The 21,807-nt window shown below is 44.4% G+C and overlaps 1 protein-coding gene across 3 annotated transcripts in view; it reads left to right on the forward strand.

Annotated features, from left to right (window-relative positions):
- Window positions 1-5,295: 5,295 nt before the first annotated feature.
- Window positions 5,296-21,807, forward strand: part of PTDSS2 (phosphatidylserine synthase 2) — a 44,633-nt gene continuing 28,121 nt past the window's right edge. The window contains exons 1-2 of one of the 3 annotated variants that reach the window (XM_075501722.1): window positions 5,296-5,628; window positions 15,627-15,728. In XM_075501722.1, the coding sequence (XP_075357837.1) occupies window positions 5,429-5,628; window positions 15,627-15,728 (302 nt within the window). In that variant the 5' untranslated portion in view covers window positions 5,296-5,428. The remainder of the gene's footprint in view (window positions 5,629-15,626; window positions 15,729-21,807) is intronic. The other 2 variants (XM_075501721.1, XM_075501720.1) reach the window with 2 other exon arrangements.

Here is a 21,807-nt window from a genome sequence, read left to right on the forward strand (position 1 = left end):
GAGAACATGTGTGTGTTTACCTGGAGAGAGAGTGAAGCCATGTAAAATAGGATCGATGGCACTTTCCACATCTCCTGACAGAAGACCGAAGATCTTTGCAATGTAGCACTGCTGGGTTAAATGGAAACGGGGTTATGTGTAGGTGGGACAGCCACGTCACTCCACTTACAATACTGTTTCTTCCTCCTGCAAACTTTGCCTAGTAGGCCTGGGAGAACTTTGCTCTCCAGATAGGCCAGCTAATTGAATGCGGGCATCCAGCAGCAGTCCCGAGAACTCATGGGCTTTACTAGCCCATGGGGCAGGTGAGCCTGTGCCTGCAGGTTGGCTTTGTCCAAGGTATCTGACCCCCACAGCATCTCTCGAGGCACTCAGAGGAGATGCTGCGCTTTTTGTTCTCCTGTTTAGGAGGAATTTGGCTTCGCCTGGGCAAGATTTAGCTCCTTTTGCAGCAAGGCAGGTGACCAAATTGATGGTGTTCCTCTTTCAGCACTTTCCTTCTCGGGCAGCCCTCCTGCAATGCACTGTCTCAGCATTTATTACTCTTGGGGGACTGGTGCTGAGGACGGCAGCATGAAAAACTAGAATCGGGGAGGGAGATGATGTACCTTCCAGTCTACTGGTGAAAAATCTGCTTAAGACATGAAGTGTTGTGGAGCTCCGGCTCATACGTGTGCCGAGGTATTGCAACCGTATGAACCCTTTGTAAGCAGCTAGAATTATTTAAGATATTATCACCCTCTGCTGTTTACTGCTGCTGGGGCCCGTCACGTGTTCCCATCCTGATCTACCGTGGCATCGCATCAGCCTGATAAACTCCAACCACTTTGGGCAGTGGTTTGACCTGCACTGAGCGAGCTGGTGTCGAAGCTCTCTAGGAGCGCTCCCTTGACCTGTTAATCCTGGCTGGATGTGGAGATGGTAATTTCCACCTGGGAAGTGGTAACAAACCGCTGAAGGCTTTCATGTATGAAACCGCTTCAGCTAGATGGAGGATGCCTGTCCGCACCCTGCCTTACAATGATGCTTTCCGACAGGGAGCTCCTCTTCTGAGTGCGCAAAGGCTATCCTGCATGCAGGCGTCCCTAATTTAAGATGGTGCTAAAATATTTATTTGCTCTTTTCAGTTCCCAGGGTCTTGGATTTTTTTTTTTCTAGAAGAGTTTAAGGGGTATTGCCTTCCTGTGTATCTGGCTAGACGGACATGAAAGAAGAAAGATCCTTCAGAAGAGGTTGTTTAGATGTTTTTCAGCACCAAACCGCAAATTTCTGGTTAGCAGGGCCATGTTTCCCTGTTCCCTGTTTCCCATGTTTCCCTGTTTCCATGTTCACCTTTATGTCACTCATGAACTGATTCGAAGCAGAGGTTCTTCATCCTGCCCAGGTGTGTGGTCGCTCCAACAAAGATAGGAGCTGGCTGCTCAGCTTCATATGAGAGCCCAGCACTAGAGCTATCCTTAGCTACTACAAGAAATTGCAATTCAGTTTGTGTAATGAGTAGCACAAAATGGGTGGGGAAAATAAAAAAGAAAAAAAATTAGGACTTTTTCTTTATCTCTTCATTTTGAAGACATCAGTCAAAAGCAGACAAATGTCTGGGAAAAACTGCTAAATGAAATGGGCTGGAGAAAATTAATGTAAGGCTTGAATCCTACCTGCTGTTGGAAAAGGAGAGGGAAGACAAGCTTCAAACAGAAGCCAGTGATGCTGAACCAGCGCATGAAGCCTGACTAATACTTGTTGAACCTGTTAGGCTTTAGGATTGATTGTAGTGTCTATGTTTCTCAGCAGCTAGTAAAAATCCTATTAGAAAACAGCAGTAATGAGCAAGCTGGCCAGAAACCGAGAGCCTGGCAGGAAGAGTATGTTGGGTCTGAACACGCGAGCTGCTGTCGTCTAGCACCACCAACTGTGCTTTGGGGATAGTTCAGCAGGAGTGGTTCTGCCTGGGAAAATTTCCACTTTCTCGGCCAGAAGTTCTTTTGAAATTTGGGACTAAGGCAGGCAGAGGAGCAGCCAGTGTGCTGCAGAGAGGCTAGCCCACCGCTGGCCCTGGAGGTGACAGCAGAGCCTTTCTCTGGCTGTGCGATGTGCTGCTGCTCTGGGTAAAAGTACTGGGCGGCTTTACTTCACGCCCTAAGTCATGGAAAGAGCAGTGCCGTTGGAAGGGGCCCCTGGAGCTCTCTAGTCCAACCTCCTACTCAAAGCGGGTGAATTGCCAGCATTAGCTCATCAGGGCTCTGTCTAGCTGAGCCTTGAAAGCCTCCATTGACAGAGATTCCCCCTCCGCCCCTCGGGTGATCTGTTGCAGCCCTGCACAACCCTCATCAGGAAAAAGCTTCTCCTAAAGTCCAAACTGCACCTTCCAACTGCAGTTTATGGCCTCTGCTGCAAAGTCTGCTGTGGCTGTATATTTTTGGCCTCTTGTGCACTTCCGGCTGTGCCAGGCCAGTGAGCGTCTCTGAAAAGCCAGGTCCCGTGATGCCAAAGGCCATCTTGCTGTAGAGCTGAGCGGTGGTACAATTGTCTGCGTTCTCTTGTAAAACTGGGGCGTTTTTACCCACACCCTAGTCGGTTTAGGTCCATCAGTATCCCTGGAGCTACAATTGATACATTACATCAGAGGATGTGGTTTGGGGTGAAGCCCTGCTTGTAATCAAAAAGTACTGGGTGCTCAGGAGGGTAAATCTCCTTTCCAAGCAGGAGGAAAGGTTTTTTGTGCTGCCACGTGCTAGTGCGGGAGGCTCCGAGACCTCGGGGACTGCTTTCGTGTACTGACACTGTTCAGTCTGCTGAAGAAGCTCCGCTGGACTCGCCTCGACACATCACTCGCAAGGTATCAGCGTTTCCCTCCCTTGGAGAATACCTACCTGTCCTGGAGGCCCAAAGCAACGGTGATGGGCCCATGTCAACAGACACAGGGAGACGAGAGGCCGTAAGTGACCAGGAGGCCTGGACCTGACTCAGCGCTCGCCGTGACTGCAGAAAGCCAAACCATCAGCTGTCCCATGAGTATTGCGTGTTTTTTCTTTGATGTTTTGCACATATCATGGCTGTAGGGTGGGGGGAAAGGGACACCCAGAAGAGTTCATTCACATTTCCTTTGTGAGATGTGGTGGATGCTCCCCACTGTGACAGAAAGCTGTGTGACCTCAGCCTGTGCTCTTGCAGTGGGAGGTGGCATCTCTTGGAACAAGCTAAGTGCCTCCAGGTCTCAGAAAACACAGCGGGGTGGCCAGAAGAGAGTGTTGCAGGTTGGGAGGGGATTGTGCAGCAGCCAGAAGTGTCCTTATATACCTGCAGAACCGTGGTGGTTTGGGTCGTCCCCCCCTCCCCCCCAAAGGGCAGGAGCATTCCACCTTCTCAGGGAATCTTTGGTTAAATCCTTTCGCTCGAATGTGGCAACTACACAACTTAAGCTGTCTTTACTAATTGAGAGAGAAACCAAGCAGAAGCGCGGCTTTGCCAACAGAGCAAAGCTCCTTTCACACACAAACAGCTTTCACAAACAGTTTAGGGCAGCTTCTGCCGCCGGAGCCAGGGCTGTCCCTGTTCCTAGCCCAGCTGGTTGCTGCCATCATGTGGCCACCTCATTTATTGGCAGTCGCGTAAATGTTTCCTCTCATTTCTCCCTCGGTTTCGTTTCTCTGCTCCTGCAGGACTTTCTCTTTCCTCCGTACGGCCTCCTCTGGTGCTTCCTGCGTTGTCAGGATGGCTCTAGCATCTCCCCAGAACGAAAGGTCTCCCTGCCTGCAGCAGCGCGTCCTGTTTGGATTTGTTCTGGTTGAAGAGCCCGATCCTCGCGTTGATTCCAAAGACTAATTTGGAAAGCTCTGCTGCAGGTAAGAGATCCCACGAGGGGGTCTGAGGGATTATAAGAACAGGGCAGGGCTCGAGGGCACAGGAGCACACAACACCCTGCACTTGCACTTGTGTCTCGGGATGCGCCCCAGCGTGCGCCCGAAGAAGCGAGCAGGCAGCTCCAGCCCTGGCCAGACCCTCTGCGTGGAAACAAAAACCTCTGCCAGCAAAACACTCTCACGTTTTTTTGTGAACACGAAAGCGGGCAGACGGTTAACGTTTCATTGCACAAGGAAGCGGGAGTTGGGACAGCCACGGCATTGGGGATGGAACTAACTGGAAAGCACAACCTGGGGTACCTGAAAGCCGCACAGCCGTCTGGCAAGGAGCACTTGTCCCTGAATAATTCAAGTGAGCGCGTAGAGAATTAAGCCATTTTCTTTAATTAGTGTTCTTTGGTTCCTTTTGCCAAAAGATACAGAATTTTAGCATCCAATATTGCTACAATACTGCTACAGTTTGCAAATGTCAAGTTTATGTACTCGTAGCATAACGCTCTCCTGTCACAGCTGAAAGGACTGTTTTCTTTATTCTTTTTTTTTTTCTCCCTCCTTCATATTTTCTTGGAAAGAGAAAACAGCATTCTTTTCTGCTTTTTTCCCCCCTCAGACAAAGCAAATGCCTGCCACCTCCAACAAAGATGTTTCCAGGTTTCACAAGCTTAAGGCACATTCACCAAAGATCATGTGGGAGCTCTTGACAGTGGTGGGGATGCGGTGAAACAGTCACCTCGGGTATCAGAGTCAACACGCCTCAACTCCTGGTGCGCTCTCAATTAGCCATGCTTCCCTTCTCCCATCCTATGGTGTTATGTGACCAAAACACTACTTGAACTTCCAGCTCAGGGACTGCTGGACTTCTGGCCGTGAGGACATTGACCAGAACAAGCCTGGAAGCGTGTTAATGCCTCTGCTCGCTCAGGGCCCTGGCCCGGCTCCTGGGCAGCAGCTTTCCCCTGCTTGTGGGCACCAACGAGGGGCTGACTCCACAGCCCTGTGGGGAGCAGCGATGCTGTGGGTCGTCTTCCTCCGGGCTGGGGCCTGCGCTTCAGCCTCCGCTTTTACCTGTTGCAGCCCCAGGAGAGGGATTCCTAGAGCCTGGCGACGCCAGGGGAAGGCATGACTGTCATGGTGGGGCAGAGACCCGTGAGGGAGGGTGCCGCGTCTCCTCAGTGAGGGAGCCGAGACAGCCGACGGGACTCCCGTCATTGAGGGAGAACAGGGGGCGGGGGGGCTCCCTCCCGTGGGGCAGAGGCGGCGGCAGAGCTCCCTTCCCTGGAGCAGAGGCGGCGGCAGGGCTCCCTTCCCTGGGGCAGGGGCAGGGGCGGGGGCGGGGGCAGGGGCAGGGGCGGGACCCCGCAGCCGCCTGAGGGAGACGCGCTGCCTCACCCCGCCCTTCCCCGGGGAGCGCTCTGCGCTTGCGCCGACCGCGCCAGGCGGTGCGCGCTCCGCGCCTACGTAGGGTCGCGTCGGGGGCGTGCCCCGCCCCGTCCCCCGCCACGAGCCCGGCGGAGCGGCGCGAGCGCCTCCCTCTCCGCGTGCGCGGCCGTTACGCGGCCGGTGCCGCCATGAGGCGCGGCGAGCGGCGGGGCCACGGCGGGGCCCTGGGCAAGGCCGCCCTGGAGGAGCAGCCCCCGCAGCCCAACGGCGGCGGCCCCGCCGCGGCGGCAGAGCGGCCGCCGCCGCCCGGCGCTGAGAGGGACAGCCCCGGCCTGCGCCGCAGCACCGAGTCCGAGGTTTACGACGACGGCACCAACACCTTCTTCTGGTGAGAGCCGCCCCCTCACGCCGGCGCCCTTCCCGCCCGCCCGGCCCCTCGCCTGCCCGTCCGCACCGGCGCTCTGTGGCAAGCAGGCCTCCGCACCGAGCTGTGGTTGCCGGTTCCCCTCAGCTTCCTCCGCTTGCCCCCCCCCCCCCCCCCCCCGGCGGAGCCCTCCGCGCCTCGCTCCGCGGGGGCCTTTGGCGGCGGCCTTGAGTTCCTCCGTCGCCTTTGGCGAGATGCGCCGCTTGTCAGTGCAGGTGGGGCGGCTCGGCGGGGCTGCGGGAGCTGCTCGGGACACGGTCATCGGGCTCGGGAGGGAAGAGGGAAAGTTGCTGGCGTTGCCCTTGCTTCCCTGCAACAGATACCGGTGCTAAAACTGAGAAACCACAGGCTGCATCTAAAGGCGTTTTTCCTGGTATTGTGGCACTAGTAATTATTGTCTCCTGGAAATTTAACAGTGATTTAGGATTGATTTTTGGCAGTGGCACCTCCTTTCTTAATGCTGATCAGAAACCTTCTAGTGAGCAGTGTCCTTACTGCTAACCGAGACGGCTTGTCTACCAGGCGAGCACCTGGGAGGTGTCCTCTGGCGCTTCGGGAGCCCACGGTCTGTGGGCAAACTGGAATGCTTGATTGCGGTTGTTTTATCAGTATTGCTTATACAAACTCCACCTATTTCTTCCCCCTCCCTCAGTCTTGGAAGAGGCCTCTTCTGTCCGTGTTGCTTCCCGTAATCTCCTAGAAAGCTAAAGTTGTTATGCTTAAGTTCTGCTGGTCAGGTATTTTGTATGGTTTTATGGCATGCTCAGTCCAGAAAATCAGTGCAGAAAACCATGACTGTCTGTGTCAGGCCAGATGGGGCAAATCAGTTTTTGTTGAATTCACTCCTCGCAGGAAGAGATGTGTTTGTACCTAGAAAAGTGCTGCTAAATCCCATCTTTGCTGGAGTTGTTCCAGTAAGCTGCTTCAGCACATGGGTGTACATCCATAGTTTTTCTGCGTGCGTTAAACACACGTCCTTCTTGATTAAGGAAACCAAGCTGAAATTCAAGTCCCTTGTTTGGAATATGAGCTGAGGGTGATATGATTTGGCTTGAGTTTGACATTAAGCAGTAGAAGGAGGAGGGCGCTTGGCTCTCGCCCTGCCAATCTGGGCAGCAGTGGAGCAGGGGGTGTTGATCTTGATGAAGCTGCTGATGCTAGGTGATATTTCTGCCAGTACAAACTGCAAAGAGACGCTTAGAGGCTGCTGGATCGCAGGGTGGTCTCTGCAGAAGCCTGACACATGCAAGTGTAGCCGAGGGAGATCATCATCTTGAGGGCAAGAGGAACTTTCTTGGAGAGCACGTTAGCGTTGCCACATGTAGGCTGAGCGAGTGACTGAATAACTGGATCTTGCCGAGGTCTGCGGAGTAGTGCCATCTTATAAATGGAAAATGGGTAAAACTGTCGTTTTCTTACTGCCTAATTAAGGTGGCTCTTGCCAGGTGTTTTGTGATGCCTCAAAACCACCTAATGCCGTTTTTATTGTATAATCTCACCTTGTTGCACCTTTTTCCTGTTGTGGGGGTGTGGGGCCAGCATGCAGTCTGCCACTGGTACAGGATTGTCATCCTAAAATAAAGGCTGTAACTGCAGTTAATTTGTCCACGTGAATTGTCCTTTTGAAAGTCCGAATGTGCCACCATTCTTTAAGGAGCTTCCCCTCTGTCGGCTAGTCCCTTCCAGGAGGGCAGTGTGGACAAGCGTGGTGTTGAATTGTTCCTTAACTTACATATTTATTTTATTTTATTTTCCCTAGTGGTGTATGTCGCTTGCGCTGGCAGCCAGGAGTCTAAATGCTTGTAAAAGTTTCAAGGTTTTCCCTACCGTTACTTTTGACCTGTGCATGACAGCATTGAGTGTGTTAGTGTATCCTTTGGTAATGACTCGGTTCTTACAGTGGCCAAGAATAAAGATTATACTGAGGAATTGTTTTTTTCCTGTGACCCTTGGTACTCTTCTTGCACTGTGTGTTATGGAGGTGGTCACGGAAAATGGAAATTTAAGAGAGTAGGTGCCCTCTGTCTTTGCCCACGTGGAAAAGTATGGAAAGTACCTTTTCTCCTTGAAGTTCAGAAGCTAGTGGATAAGGTTACCCACGTGGCCTGCTCGGTTTGGAAAAAGTCAAGAATTTGGGACTTGTAGACACAGTCAGAAATCATTCTAGAAGTAAAGTAGTTCAATTTGCAAAGGTAATTTTACCTCTGTAAATGATCCTTGGGAAAGGTGGTACTTTCTAGCTGTCTGCCTGTTCTTTTTAAATATTTTTAAAACTTTGAAAAACAAGTTACGTGCTGTTTAATACTTCTGTTCTTATTCAGTCTTAATAACTTGAAACTGGAAAATACTATATTTTAATTATGTTGTTGCAACCTGCTCAGTCAGTACCTTGACAGCTCTTTTTCTCGTTGGGAAATGTCAAGGAAAGGAACCGGGAAGAAGCTTTATGAAAGAGATTGGCGGTCTCTGTATCTCTTACCCCTGAACTGATTTCAAACTCTCTCTTACTACTAGCAGGGAGCAGAAAACAGCCAGGCCTGCCTGGCAAGCCGCTGTTCTAGGCAAACATGTTCACTGTTGTTTCCAGTACCTTTGATTGTTTCTTGCCCGTCTGCTTACAGAATTAGCTTTCTGAATACAGACAAAGGACCTCTTTGTGGCTGAGGTTTTGACTTTTATTTTTTGTACAGTGTGCAGCACAGTAGATCTGATATTTTTACTGCACTAGTATGGAAAACCCACCGGTTTGTTTGTTTTTTTTTTAAATATCCCCACATAGAGCTTTCTACATCTCTGTGGCTTTGTTTCTGTAACCTGCGGAAGAGTGAGTGCTGATGTGTCTTACAGGTTTTTGCTACTGGGACTTTGTTCTGTATGGGAAAAGGTGAATCCAGTAGAAGCTGGGGTTTTGTTACCGGTGAGCAGTAACCGTGTCAGGTGCCTAAAGATACTGAAGCTGGAAAAAGAGGAGCTGGGTGTCTACCTGTGGGGGAGCAAAAAAGCTCAGTGAAATAGTATAACTGATCTATTGCCACTATGTGATAAGTGTAGAGGTGTGCAGCAACTTTTTTGAAGATAAAACATTCCTCCCCCTCCTCGTAGCTAGTGAAAGGCAGCAGAAGGTGGTGTGGTGTTGAGGCTTTTAATGCCAGCCCAGCCCAGTCTTGGATTACCTGTTTGGGATCATCTAGTTAGATATGGTGTATTATTTTCTCCTAAAATTTCTGTGTTACCCCTGATTTCTGTATATAGCTTGTATTTAACCATATAGCTTGTATTTAACCAAAGCATATCTTCCAGGAAGGCTTCCAGTCTTGATTTGAAGGTGTTGGGAGGTGCCAGATACATCTTTGCCACCACATTACATTGTGACTCTATGGGTTAAGTGCTTTTCCTAAGCCTTACTTTAATTTGAATTTAATTAGCTTTAATGTCCTCTGTTGGTTATTGATGTGTTTTTGTCTCTCACACTAAATAACTCTATATTGCCATCATGTGGATATGATGTTAGTTACTAAGGTCATAGTGTGGCAGCAGATACCTATGGAGCTCAGGAAGATTAAAAAAGAAAAAGAAGAAAAAAAGAGGGAAACAGTGGGTAGAAGAGTCTGTGGGCTAAGACAGCTTTTGTAGGAATGAATTCAGGCTGTTTGGTGCAAAAAGCATAGAAATTGCAGCTGAGGAAAAGGTAGCCTGTAGACGCCTCTGCCTGGATGGTTCTCTCCTTTTATTTGGTATTGTGAGAAATCTTTCCTGATGGCCAGCACAGGGACGTTCCTTTGGAAGGGAGGGTACGTGTATGTAAGCCGGCCGGTTTTGGAAATACAGGACGGGTATTCAAAACAAAGTATTACTTAGCCATTCCTTGCGCGTTGTTCTTATCTCTAAAAAACTAACCTTACAGCAGCATGAGATTTTCTAAAAGGCTGTCTGGAGGAAGAGATGATGATTTATCTGGAAGAGAGATTAGGGGGATGGAAGAGCTGCACATTGGCAGGAACTTTTTTCTGCACCCTCTTGTGAGGGTTGGCTGCAGCACTTCCAAGGGAACATTCCTCAAGCTTGTTAGAAACTTAACATTTGCTGGATTTTTATTTTTTTTTCATACTATAAAAGCTTGCCGCTTTAAATCGGGCCATGGTGAGGTTCTGTATTAGCTGATCCACTCTGCTGATTCTCTACCTGGTCAGAATTGACCAAGTTTAGGCACGTTGCTTGACTTGAGCAGAGAAATCTTGCATCAGGGTACTGATGTGTCACTCAGCCTGTGCTTTTTTAGTGTTTAGGTATGCCCTGGCAGTGTCCGGTTGCTCAAACGTCCAGGAGGTGCAATCCGACTAAGTCACATTAGTCAGCTGGATATATGAACTCTTGTCACAGATGAGGGTAGCTGTCTCCTGACAATTGCGTTATTAGAATGTCATTACCCTTTCCTGAAAGGAAGGGATTGCATAGTTCCTTCAAGTAAGCTAGAAGTGTGGAAGAAATATCTTTATGCAGAGACCTTGTGAGAGTTTAACTCACTCTGGCTCATCAGAGCACTGTCACAGGACTTGAATTCTACAGCAGTTTACAAAGAAAATCATCAGCCTGAAAAATTAGCTCTGTGCTCTTACGCAGTTAAATCTGGCATAAGGGCACCTTCCTCCCATTCCCATTTATTGCCTTTTTTTGAAAAGACCTGCTTAAAGTGTGTGTTATCTGTAAGGCAAAGTCATGCTGTCTCGGTGAAACTGTTTTAAACTAAAACCTGAAACAAAGATTTCAATAGGTTTAAACATATAAAAGTGTTTAATATTTAAAATAGATCACTTTGGGAACTTTGATTAACTTGTGAACTCTGTAGAACTGATGAATAGAAACTTTGTCTTTTCCCTCTTCTCATTCAAAGGAAAACAACTAATTTGCTGAAGCTTTGCTGTTTAATCCATTGTTCTGGTTTCTCTGTGGAGGTATGTGTTATTGTACTTCTCGTACTGAGTGATCGTTTTATGAGAGGCACCGATTTATGGCAAGGAAAATGAACGTTACTATTTTGGAGTGTTACAAGTATGCACAGAAATTTAATCAGCGTTGTGTACCTTTATAGATGTGCTGAAGACTCATTACCGGTCTAAGAATAGGTACTTTTTATTATCTCTGAGAGTTTAAACAGATTTTAAAACGCAGCCTACAGCTTAAAACCAACAGCCACGTTTCTGTTGCATTACAGATGTAGAGGCTTGGAGCTTTCGGGCAGTGTCACGTACAAAGTACCTACCTTGGTTTGGTTGCCACTGATGATTTTTTGTGACCTAGGTGGATGAGAGAGATCTCATGTCACAAACTGGCAGTTAATTTCTTATTTCTGAACCGTTGAGGGCTGACCGCTTGCTTTGGCCCTGTGCAACATGAACGTCTTGGTTTCATGTCTCTGATTTTGGATGTATTATCAAGATTATGGCCAAGGTTGAACTTTTGTTGAAGGTTTCAAAAACCTCTCTATATCCAAACAGGATTGTTTCCATGTTGATTACAATTTTGATTTTGAATGTCAAAATATTGGTCGGTTTTAAATTGCTACTAATTTTTCTTGTATTTTCCTGTATCTTATTCTTCACAATAACTTAAACGCTATACTGCTGTTGAAGTAATAGGTTTGTTGTACTGTCTATTTGTCATATTTTCTTAGAATTCCCAGTGTGTGTCAGATGAAGTGTTGGTGTATGGAGGGTAGAGAGCTTTGACAGTTGTTCATCTTTTAAAATCTCTTTCAGGAATGATTTATGACTTTACCATTATTTGGAATAAAGAAAAAAATTATTTCTTTGTGAACAAGTTGATGATAGGCTAAGATAGGACTAGTTGTTTTTGTTGACAGATTGTTTCTCTAGCAGTAGCTATTAATGTACCTTTTTAAACCAAAGAGGCAAACCGTAAAGGCTGTTCTTTGGAATTTTGTTTACTTAGAGAACTGAGAAAAAGATTAACAAATAAATCCTTTGCATGGTGTTCCTAATGATTGTTACTGTTTTTAATGTAGGTATTGCATCATTTATGACAAACAAGAACACTAATGCAAAGCAATGGATAATGAGGGTGTGGTCCCGTTCACTTAAGCTGATTTTAGTTTGTTCTGGAGACTGAAGGAGGTCATCGACCGCCTGCTCTGCTGGGGTATTACTCCCTCCTTTGCGTCTCGGGAGCTGATCTGTCCATTATCTCCCCCAAAAAGATACTTAAAAAATTTCCTTAGGTCATTTTTGTCATATACTTTATTCAGAGACTAAAAGCTCTGATAGTAATTTCCTTGAAAAACCCTTTCTAAAGGTTTCTAAATGTGACAGACAAATGGATTACCATGAAAAAGAGAAGAGAGAAGTTAGAATGGAACTTAATCCCGTGCACTGGAAGAGCCCACACTTCTTTGTGAGCTGCAGTGCAGGAGAGGTGCAGTGACTGATGCTGCCTGCTGGGCTGCCTATATTGCTCTTGCTCGGTGTTCCACTAAGTTAGCAGAGCCAATATTTTTATAAAAACAAAACTTGAATTATTTCACTTAAATGCCCCAGTGTTTAAATGGGGAAAGAGCTAGATGTAAGATACAGACAGAAAAATGCAGAAAAATAAGCTGCTTAATGTTCCAGCTTTTTGCACAGCAGTTTGGGGTTTGCTGTGCATTCTCTTTGGCTTTCCTGGCCTTACATATTTTTTGTATGCATATACTTGTAGGCACTTGTAGGCACATTTTCTCAGATTTTTTGGCATAAAACCTCCTAGAACTGGCTGTAGTCTGGTGTGTTGCCCAAACGCCTGTATAATTCCAAGGGGAAGATACCTGGTCTGCTTAGCTTAGCTCTTTCCAGTCTCCACAGGCTCCAGGCTAGGAGAACATAAGCCTTTCTGCATAATTCCTGTAATGCTTATCTTCCTGGGGATGTTCTTAGCTGTGTTGTCTTCCTCTTGCTGTATTATTTTAAAGTGTACATGGAGACAAAAATAATCCCTCTTTATGCAGTTTAATTCATCCTGACTTGACTCGTACAATTACTTCTGCATGCTATTCATTTTTCTGGCTACTGTAACTGCTTCACATTTTGTCTTGTTCCATATGACTGTGGATTTCTATTTTATTTTTTTAACACTCAAGCTGTGGAAAGATATGGTGTGTTGTGGTTTGGTTTTGGTTGGTTTTTTTTTTTTTTTTTTTCTGACAGGTAGGTTTGCATGGTGTTCTGCTACCTCTAGCAGCTGCCATCACTTCACCACTACTTGTGGTTTTCTGGTTAGAGCTGCCAACTTACTCTTTCCAGAAGAAGGCAAACCAATCCAGAAAGTCTTTCATCCTGGCTACTGGATTTCACACTAAACGTTTACATGACTAACCACCTTGAAAACTTGCTACAAGAGAATCTGGCTTCAGTTGGAAATGAAAACTGGGATAAAAGGGAAATGATGAGATATATAGCCTCTTGTTTCTCATTAAACAGGGGAGCTTGTTGAATTTCAGGTTGATGGTTCCGGCACCAAAACCAAACCGAAAGCAGGGCACACGAAGCTCTCAAACACTGACCGTTTACTTTGCTACAAACTCCCCACAGGGGTAAATGAAACTAGACCATCGTTGTTCTAGAAGATGAGTTTCTAGATGTGGTTATCTAAATGAGGGCATGCTAATAACACTTTTTTTGGCAATTTACACAACGCTTAATGCGTTGAAAAAGTAATTGACTTCATGTAGGTGTTCAGATGGTGAAATGGTAAGATGGATGACAGCATTTCTAGGTTTATTCTAGTAGCCTCTTAGAGGTTAATTTCAAAAAAGTAAACAATAAAACAAGGCATAAAATATAATGCATAGCCTTGCAGTTAATCTAACCTTTTTCTGTGATCAAAATATAGGTTGTTTTTGTATTAATTATGTACATAGATAAATGCAGCGAACAAGACCATGGTCTGATTTAAGTGAACTAGAGCATTTAATTCCGTCCCCTGCTGTACTGCCCTCTTTGAGAGGACAGTATTTAGTTTTTTAAAGTCCTGTAGGTTACAAAAGAGGCACCGACTCACGTGGCTGCTCGATGAACGTGCAGTTGTGATGTCTGAATCACCTGTTATGTGCATCCTGGGAGGCAGGTCGGGGGAAAATGCATCTGTTGAGCAGGAAGCTTGCTGCTGCCAAGCCTTGGCGTATTTTTTTTGCCATGTTGATTCCTTGCTAATTTTGAAAATATTTGTGGGTCCTTCTTTTTTTTTTTCTTCCCCCCCCCCCCCCCCCCCGGAGCTGGTTAGTCTGTGTCCTCTGGAGTGCAGGGAAGGATAGTGTTAAATGCCGAACGCCTTTTTAGCAGTGGCAGAAGAGGATTGCATCTGCTTATGAGGTATTGCATGTGTTTTCCAGTGGGATTAAAAGGATAATGTGAGAAGTGGCTGTGTTTTGGATGAGGATGAAATTGTAGTTCAAAATAATGCTTACCTTAACTTTCAGAGCAATTTTAGGTAGATTACTGGGTTTGATGTTTAAAGGTAAGTCAGTGGACTTCTTAGAGATCCTTGGTGATCTCCTCTGGTTTATCATGCACTGTGCAGCTTGAGTAGATACAAACTTTGGTCTCTTGGCATAAAATGGAAATGTAATGCTAGCTTCTATTACAATATAATATAAAAAGAAAATGTACAAAGAGCCAGTATGTACAAATACTTGTCACATACAGTCATTTTCATTTGTAGTTTTTCTGTTCTCTAAGCTTGATGCTTTATACCTGTGTTATTTTAATACTTTTTATTAGGAGATGTTGTGTAGTCCTCTAAAATAGAACTTGTGTCTTTATGATTTGATCTTAAATGGCCAGACTTCCCGTGCTTCTGAGCTGAGGTCAGATAAGTTTTCCACTGAAAACAATAAATGGCTTCTCATTAGGAAGGGAATTTTCAACTTTAAATAAACAAAACATGCAGACAGTGCAATGTAAGAATATTATATATGTCATGATCAGTAGGTGTACATGTATGCATATCTACTAGCTGCAGTAAGTTCTTAACTCCCGGGTCTGGCTGCGTGTACTTAGGTCTTTTCTTTCACGCATAAGTGCTTTACCAAAATCAGTGTAAGCAAATGGACTCTCATGGACGGGGAAGCGAGAAGTTGTGACTCCATGTACACTAGCAATGTTCTGCCTGTACCAGTATACGACACCAGCAAGGTCGCACATTTTAACAGCGTGGAAGAACCACCATCAAGCTTTACGGTGGAGCTCTGCTGACAGGGTTGTTCCAGCAGAAACCCCTTGTGTAGAGGTGGCTGCATATAGTTCCGCGGGCACAAACCTCTCGTCGTCAGTCTGTACCAGCTCTTCAGATCTAAGATGAAATGAAGCTGTAAGAATTACTGGAAATAAGGCATCTAGAGGCAGCATTGTAATTCTTACAACTGCAACTGTTCTCATTCAGAGATTTTTTTTTTTCTTTTTTTCTTTTTAATGACTAGTTTTTCTTGCAATGTGTAATTCCCATGTCTGGAGTGAATTCCCTTCTGTTTAGTCTTGAGCGTCTGTGCAGTTTTTATTAATAGGCTTTGAAATAGAGCTGTGCAGCAGCACTGTCAAGTGTATACCTGACAAACCAGGAGAGAAATCTGTAGGTTTTTAGATCTAAGTGTTAGCATGGTTGGTGCTAATTTTTTTCAAGTTGCTTTTGTTCACTTGGCAAGTGTTTGTCCAAATCTTCCTTAACTCAAAGCACTGGGGGGGGAATTAAGCAAGACCTGTTCTTGTGGTAGGCTTCTGTCGCATGCTAGTGCACAATGGACTGATAACTAAATTTAGTGCCATTGTAAATTCTGTTTTCTGTGCTGTACAATACACAAAACTTCTTTAGTATTACTGATAGCTGTCTATGTATTAAACTTACTGAGGCTTCACTGACAGGTGAAGACGTAAGTTTTTCTGTTTTCTGATGTCAGTTTTCTCTGTTCTGAATTTTAGGAGAGCTCATACCTTAACAGTCTTGTTCATCCTCACGTGTGCGCTGGGCTACGTAACCTTGCTTGAAGAAACACCACAAGATACAGCCTACAATACAAAGAGGTAAATATCTGAGAGAGTGTTTCTATAAGGTGTATATTAGAAAAGGGTAGCTGTATGAACAAGTTACCCTACACGCTTTTACCTTGTGGATAAGCTACCTCAAATGACCTTTGCATTAACTTGTTTAAATGCCTGAACCCTTAGAAAGTGACAAAACGAAGCATAAGTCTATAAGCTCTTCTGGTGCTGGTCGTTGAATTTAATTTCTAATCAGTTTAGTGTCACTCACTGTCATACCTGGTGGTTGCTGTGCATGTGTGATTTAAAACAAAATACGAAACTCTTTCTAAAGCCTCAAAGTACTGGCTGTGTTTCTTTGGCAATGATTCTGCCTCTTTTTCTTAAAATAGCCTAACTTTCGAAATTATGTAAGCTGTGACTAAATTTTTCTAACTTAAGTGCTTTTTTGTAAAATTATGTTTAAGATATCAATGCAGATCATCATTTGTTGTTCAAAATTAACATGAGAACTTGTAGCCCAAAGGGAGACTCTTGGAAGATAAGAATGAGATGAGTCTTACATGTGTGGTCCATTTCTACCATAATTTAAAGTGATTAAATGTAGTTGAATTTCTCCTCTTTTTAAAGAAGTAAGGTAGGGAACAAAAAGGGGAAGAAAAGTGGTCTTTTAAAAAAATCTAAGCATCTTCTAAAAATTAAGGGGGTACTTACAGACTGCAAAGCATCCTTGCTATAACCATGAAAATCATTCTGTTTTCTACCAGTCTGGTTTCTTAATATGACGCTGTTTTTTCCCCTGGCTATTAAAGGGTTTCTTCCTATTTTTTTACATTTTTTTAAAGTGACTCAGGATACAGTATTCATTGTCATGGAGATGCAGGAATGAGGGTATTTCCTGAGATAATCTTGATTGTTATTCTGTCAGTTACACAGTTGATGTAGCTAATGTAATTTACACTCACACAGGTGCCAAGCTGAGGGTTTGTATTTTTATGTGTGAGGGTGAAATGGAACAAGTTGGAACATAGTGCCCTGTCTGGAGCTGGGAAAATTTCTGCCAGGCTTTGGTGTGAACAAATGCCATTTTATTCCCAGTTACAACGAGTGAGTCTAGGGAAACGGATGGAGGCCTGTCATTCTGGAATGGCAGTTCAACATAAAGAAGGGGAAAAGCTGAAAGAGAAGTGATGACACATCATTAGGGAGTAATACAGATCTAAGGTGACTCAGTGGAATATCTTCTTATTGAGATTAGAGCCTTTACTGCTTTAATAAAAACAAAACCAGAGGAGATTAATCAGCAGATTAACCTTTCTTTCATGAAATAGAACTTGCTTTCTGCATATTCAGTGCAGGGAATAATGTGTCCACTTGTTAAAATCAATTTAACGCTGTTGTACCAGGCAATGAGTAGCGAATGTTCTTTGATCACTTCTGCATCTCTGCTTGTGGAATACTGCCTGCAATATCTAGATGCAAAAATACTTGAAAAGAAGCATACTGAGAATTGTATACGGTCTTCCAAGTACTGGTTTTTGTTGCTGGTTTTGAAGGATACATCTCTGTTTCCACTCACGCTGCACCCTTATGCTACTGCTATAGTCATTCAAGCTACTTGCCGAATTCTGAGATAGTAGTTAACTCAGCCAAATCATTACTTTTTCCAAGCTGAAGATCAATGCAGACATAATGCATGAGTCCTGTGGGCCTTTCCCTAAGCTTTACCTCTGTTGCCTTGGCCCTGATTTACAGAACGGATGGAAGTGTGTGTCTTGTTCAGCATGCTCCTTATGCTGAGTCCATTTTCAGTGAACTCCTGTCTGGTCTCAATTAAATCTCTTTTCTAAGGTCTTTGAGGTAAGTGCTGTGCCAAGTTTAGCATCATTAAGCATGAAGCATTCCAGCTCAATTCATGTCCCAGCCGTTGTTCTTACCTTCTTCAGCATCCGTGTGCCTGCTGCTCTTATATCTTGTTGTTCCTGACCAATTTTATGTGGCTCTTCAGTGTATATTTGAACAAAAAGAGGCATTTTAGAGCAGAAGTAAGATGGTCACAACATATCCATATCCTCAATTTTCACAGATTCTTTTTTTCTTCCATAACTTAAAATACGTTATCCCACCCCGAGATCTTTTTCAGTCTTAACGTAGAGCTGTTGTTTGTTTTGATCTAAAATTTTGGCGTGCATGAGGCTGCCACTGTGTGCACATATTTCATGGGAACACTTGCCTGCTTAATGAACAGCAGTAGTTTTATTACCAATGAGCAGTGTCTCTAGCTGTCATGCTTTTTTATTTCCAACTACTGCACAATGACAGTGGAGCAGTGTTTCAGTGCTTAGGTGCAAAGTCTAAACACGTGCTTGCAAACGCTTCAACCTCCTTTGTTTTCAAGCTCTTGCTGAGAGGTGCCAGAGTGCCTGTGAACTGCATTAGGTGCTAGGACAGAACATTAAATTGAAGCAAAGTAGACAATTTGCTGTGCTAGCTGCTGTTGCTGTGTTTCCTGGACTAGCTAAAGCAATAGGAAGTCATCTGAGGCTCCCGTCTTCTGCCCTATAAAAGTGCTTCATCCAGTCACTTACAGAAGCAGCTGAGGGCAGGGTGAGTGGCTGGATTCACACGCTCTCATCAGGAGAAATGATGGACAAAAAACAAATTAGAGCACGAACCTATGAGATCATGGGGTGTGGTACCTATAACTAAGATTTATATTTGCATCTGTTTATATGCTGACATTTAAGTGTCATTTTCCTTCCTGCAACATGTTAGGGGAATTAAAGGAGGAATTTTTTTTTTTTAATATAAGGTTTATAGAAATATTTTATATGTAAATCTAGTCAGAGTTCATTAGGATTGTACACACAGATGTTGATGTGATCATGTGATGTATGTGAGCAGATTGCCCCTGTTGTAAAGACAGGTGAAAATTTACTTTGTTAGCCAAAGGGATGTTGCACTGCAAAACCTGTCTGATCGATGAGACTTTTTATTCACACAGTTCCTACAGCATTCAAAGCAGCCTTGAAATAGTCCATCCCGTCTGACAACTGTCAATTTCTTCCCTTAAGTACCCAGGAGGAGCTGACAGGACTGAGCTCCAGCTCTGAGGGTAGCTAAATAAATATTCAGCGACCTTCTTTGCGTACAATGGCTGTGGAAGAAATCCACATCTCCCAAATACTTTGAATGCTGAGCAGGGGTTCTTGGAAAAAAGTTAATATTTTTCCATATAAAAACCACATTTACGTTTAAAAAATCCTGTATGCATCAGGGTAGTATGATGAATTTCAAGCAGTGAAACAGTCTCTCTTCTAAGATGCCTTTCTACACTAGTTTTTGGCCATAACTGATCACTGCTCAGCCGTGGTAACAAATCTAGGTGTATGTGTATTTGCAAGTTGATGATCTCCAACTCCTGTCACTGAACATCTACAGAGAAAACAAGGTAACAAGGAGGCTGGACCTCCATCTGCCAGTCTACCAGTTCTTCAGCTTGTGATACCACCGAGGGGATTGTACCAGTCATGCTACTGTAGATACAGCCAGAGAAGGGACAGGGAGCGGGAGCTGTCTCGTTAAAAGCCTAGAACAGAGGACGATATACAGATACTCATAGACAAGCTTCATTGTCTTGTGTCTCTGAATTGGCTCTTAAAATAACACAAACAATAGCTTGTTTGTACTAATGAAACTGTTGCCATGTTCTCCCTTTCTTATCTGGTTAAGTGCTAAAATTATTTTTGTAGGCATGCTTTACTATTTAGCGTCTTCCAGGTCTGCTGCTCAAAGAAGATGGATTAGCTCAAGAAAATACATTAGCTGTGTCCCCCCAGACTGCCTGCAGGGCTAGTTTGAAGAAACCCCCCTCAAATCCTACAGATGTTCTTACCTCAAGCCATGGTAAGCCAGCAGGCCAAGCTGCTGGTGAGGCTTTGAAAGCTTCATAAGGAGCAGTATGATGCTGTTAAGGGGAGAAATTTAGTTACCACAGGGGAAAAAAGATAATGCAGCTGGCATGGTTATTATGCAAATTTGTGATGTTCTTCAAAACTTCCCATGGTGAACTTGAAGTAAAATAATATAGCTGAAACTCCAGCTTATTTCAGCGCAGCTGCTGCATCTGCTGTTGGGCTGAGAGTGGATTTTAGGAAAAGGAACGTAACCGTAAGTTCCTGTGGTGATTTAGATTCAGGTCATCTCCAGCTTTGGGAAAATTACCCTCACAGGGCCTACAACAATGATCGTGGACATCTTGGTTCATGGCTGAGCACAGTGGTAGGGAACAGAGAGATGTGTATTGTGACGTGATACAGAATGCAGACTATTCTGTGTAAATGTAAATTTGTAGCCCTGGTATTTCCAAATACAGACTAGTGACTCAAAATGCAGAATATTCTCTTTATTGGAGATCAGCTGAAAATTTTTTTGGCATCTTCATCTTTGAAAATCATGATGGAACTATCTGTTTGCTGTTTCATTCAGTAGCTAATTCTGTTGTGCTTCCCAGTGTCATAAAGCAAGCAAAATAACTGAGTTACACCTTGTTAAGTAAAACCCATTTTTATTTTCAGGAAGCGCAAACTTTTTATACTCAGAGGTGAATGTTGCAAAATGGTTTTCATAAATCCTTTTGGTTTCTATTTTGAAAGAAGTTTTTGAAATGTTTGAAGTATGAATAGTCTGTTGTTGCTTCTGGTATGTAACATTTTCTCAATAAAAGCAAAATTATTAGGTATTTTCTCTGGCTCCTGCAAACAGAGCCATTTTATTTATAGTCAAGAGTGGCACCACTTACTGCAAACATGGCCTATACGTATCCTGCAGGGTAACGAGGTTTTTCTCAATTATCTCTCTCTTCAGCCAGCTCTTAAGCAGGTAATATGAGAAAGCATGAAAGTTCTATTGGGAGTTCAGATGTAGAAAAAAGAGCATTTTTGGACTGCATCATACCGTTTCATCCATGAAGACTAAAGGAACGTGCCCAAGTATAGACCAGGGGGTCTTGTCTTCATGAAAAACAAGTGGTGACCCCTGACGAAGAAATGCCATTTTGTGCACGAGATGTTTAAAATCTCAATTACTTAAAATCTCAGGAGAATTTTAAGTTGATGTTATGTGCTTTGAAATTAAATGCCAGACCTCACCCATCTAACTCACATCTCAGTCTCTTCAGATCTGTTCTGCATACTAAAGGAGTGGTGTTCCTGACGGTAAGGGTCAGGCATTCAGACATGAGTATTTGCACTTTCTCATTTTTCTTTTACTTGCAAACCAAAACTTTATTGAAAAACGTAGTGCGTGTAATTAGTGGGTTTCGAATCCTGGATCTTGAATGTTACTTGCTTAGTTTGCTGTTTGATCAGTAAGGATCCATTCCTGGAGCCTTCTGGCTGCCCTTAAGGGTTCAGTTCCACATTGGCTTAAGCTGACGGTTTAGCCTTAGCTGGGGGCTGCTGTGTTCCTTCCTGGTGAGAGTGGTGAGCTGAGCCAACTGAGTACGAGTTGGTTTTTCCTAGGTTAGTTTTCAGCCGGATCAGTCCTTGCACCATCTCATTCTGGTAAGGTGCAGGAACGCTGCCTCCTGGAAGGCGGCAGACGGCAGGACTGTGGCAGCCCTTATTCGGGTCTCGCCTTGCTGAGGACGAGAAAACTTTGCAGGTCTGGGCTTAGGGTATTGGGATGAGGTTGTGGGTCTTCAGTATACGTGGGCTCATGGTCTGATAATTATTATTTTTCTTTACTGTCTCCATTACACATTCTGTAAGGCTGTATATTATAGTTCCAGCTTTTGAAATAGCACCAGTGCTGGTTTGGGTTTACAAGCTCCTCCTTCTCTTTACTTGACTAAGAAAATTTTTTGGAGTGGTGACAAGTTCAGCAGTTCATTTTTAAATTTCATTGAAATTTTACTGGAGCAATGAGAAGCTCTCTAACTTGACAGCTTTTTCGCTGCTAAATTTTAAGTGTCTTTCTGACAAAGTGGGCATAAAAGCTTCTCAAAGACATAGGGAAGCGTTTGACTTACTGTGCATCTCATGATCATCTGCAGGCTACGGCTCATCGTGTGGATCAAGGAACTGCTGCTCTTGTTTTGTTTTTGCTGGATGAGTTCTCA

The sequence above is a fragment of the Mycteria americana genome, chromosome 5, assembly GCF_035582795.1.
Source record: "Mycteria americana isolate JAX WOST 10 ecotype Jacksonville Zoo and Gardens chromosome 5, USCA_MyAme_1.0, whole genome shotgun sequence".
NCBI lineage: Eukaryota > Metazoa > Chordata > Aves > Ciconiiformes > Ciconiidae > Mycteria > Mycteria americana.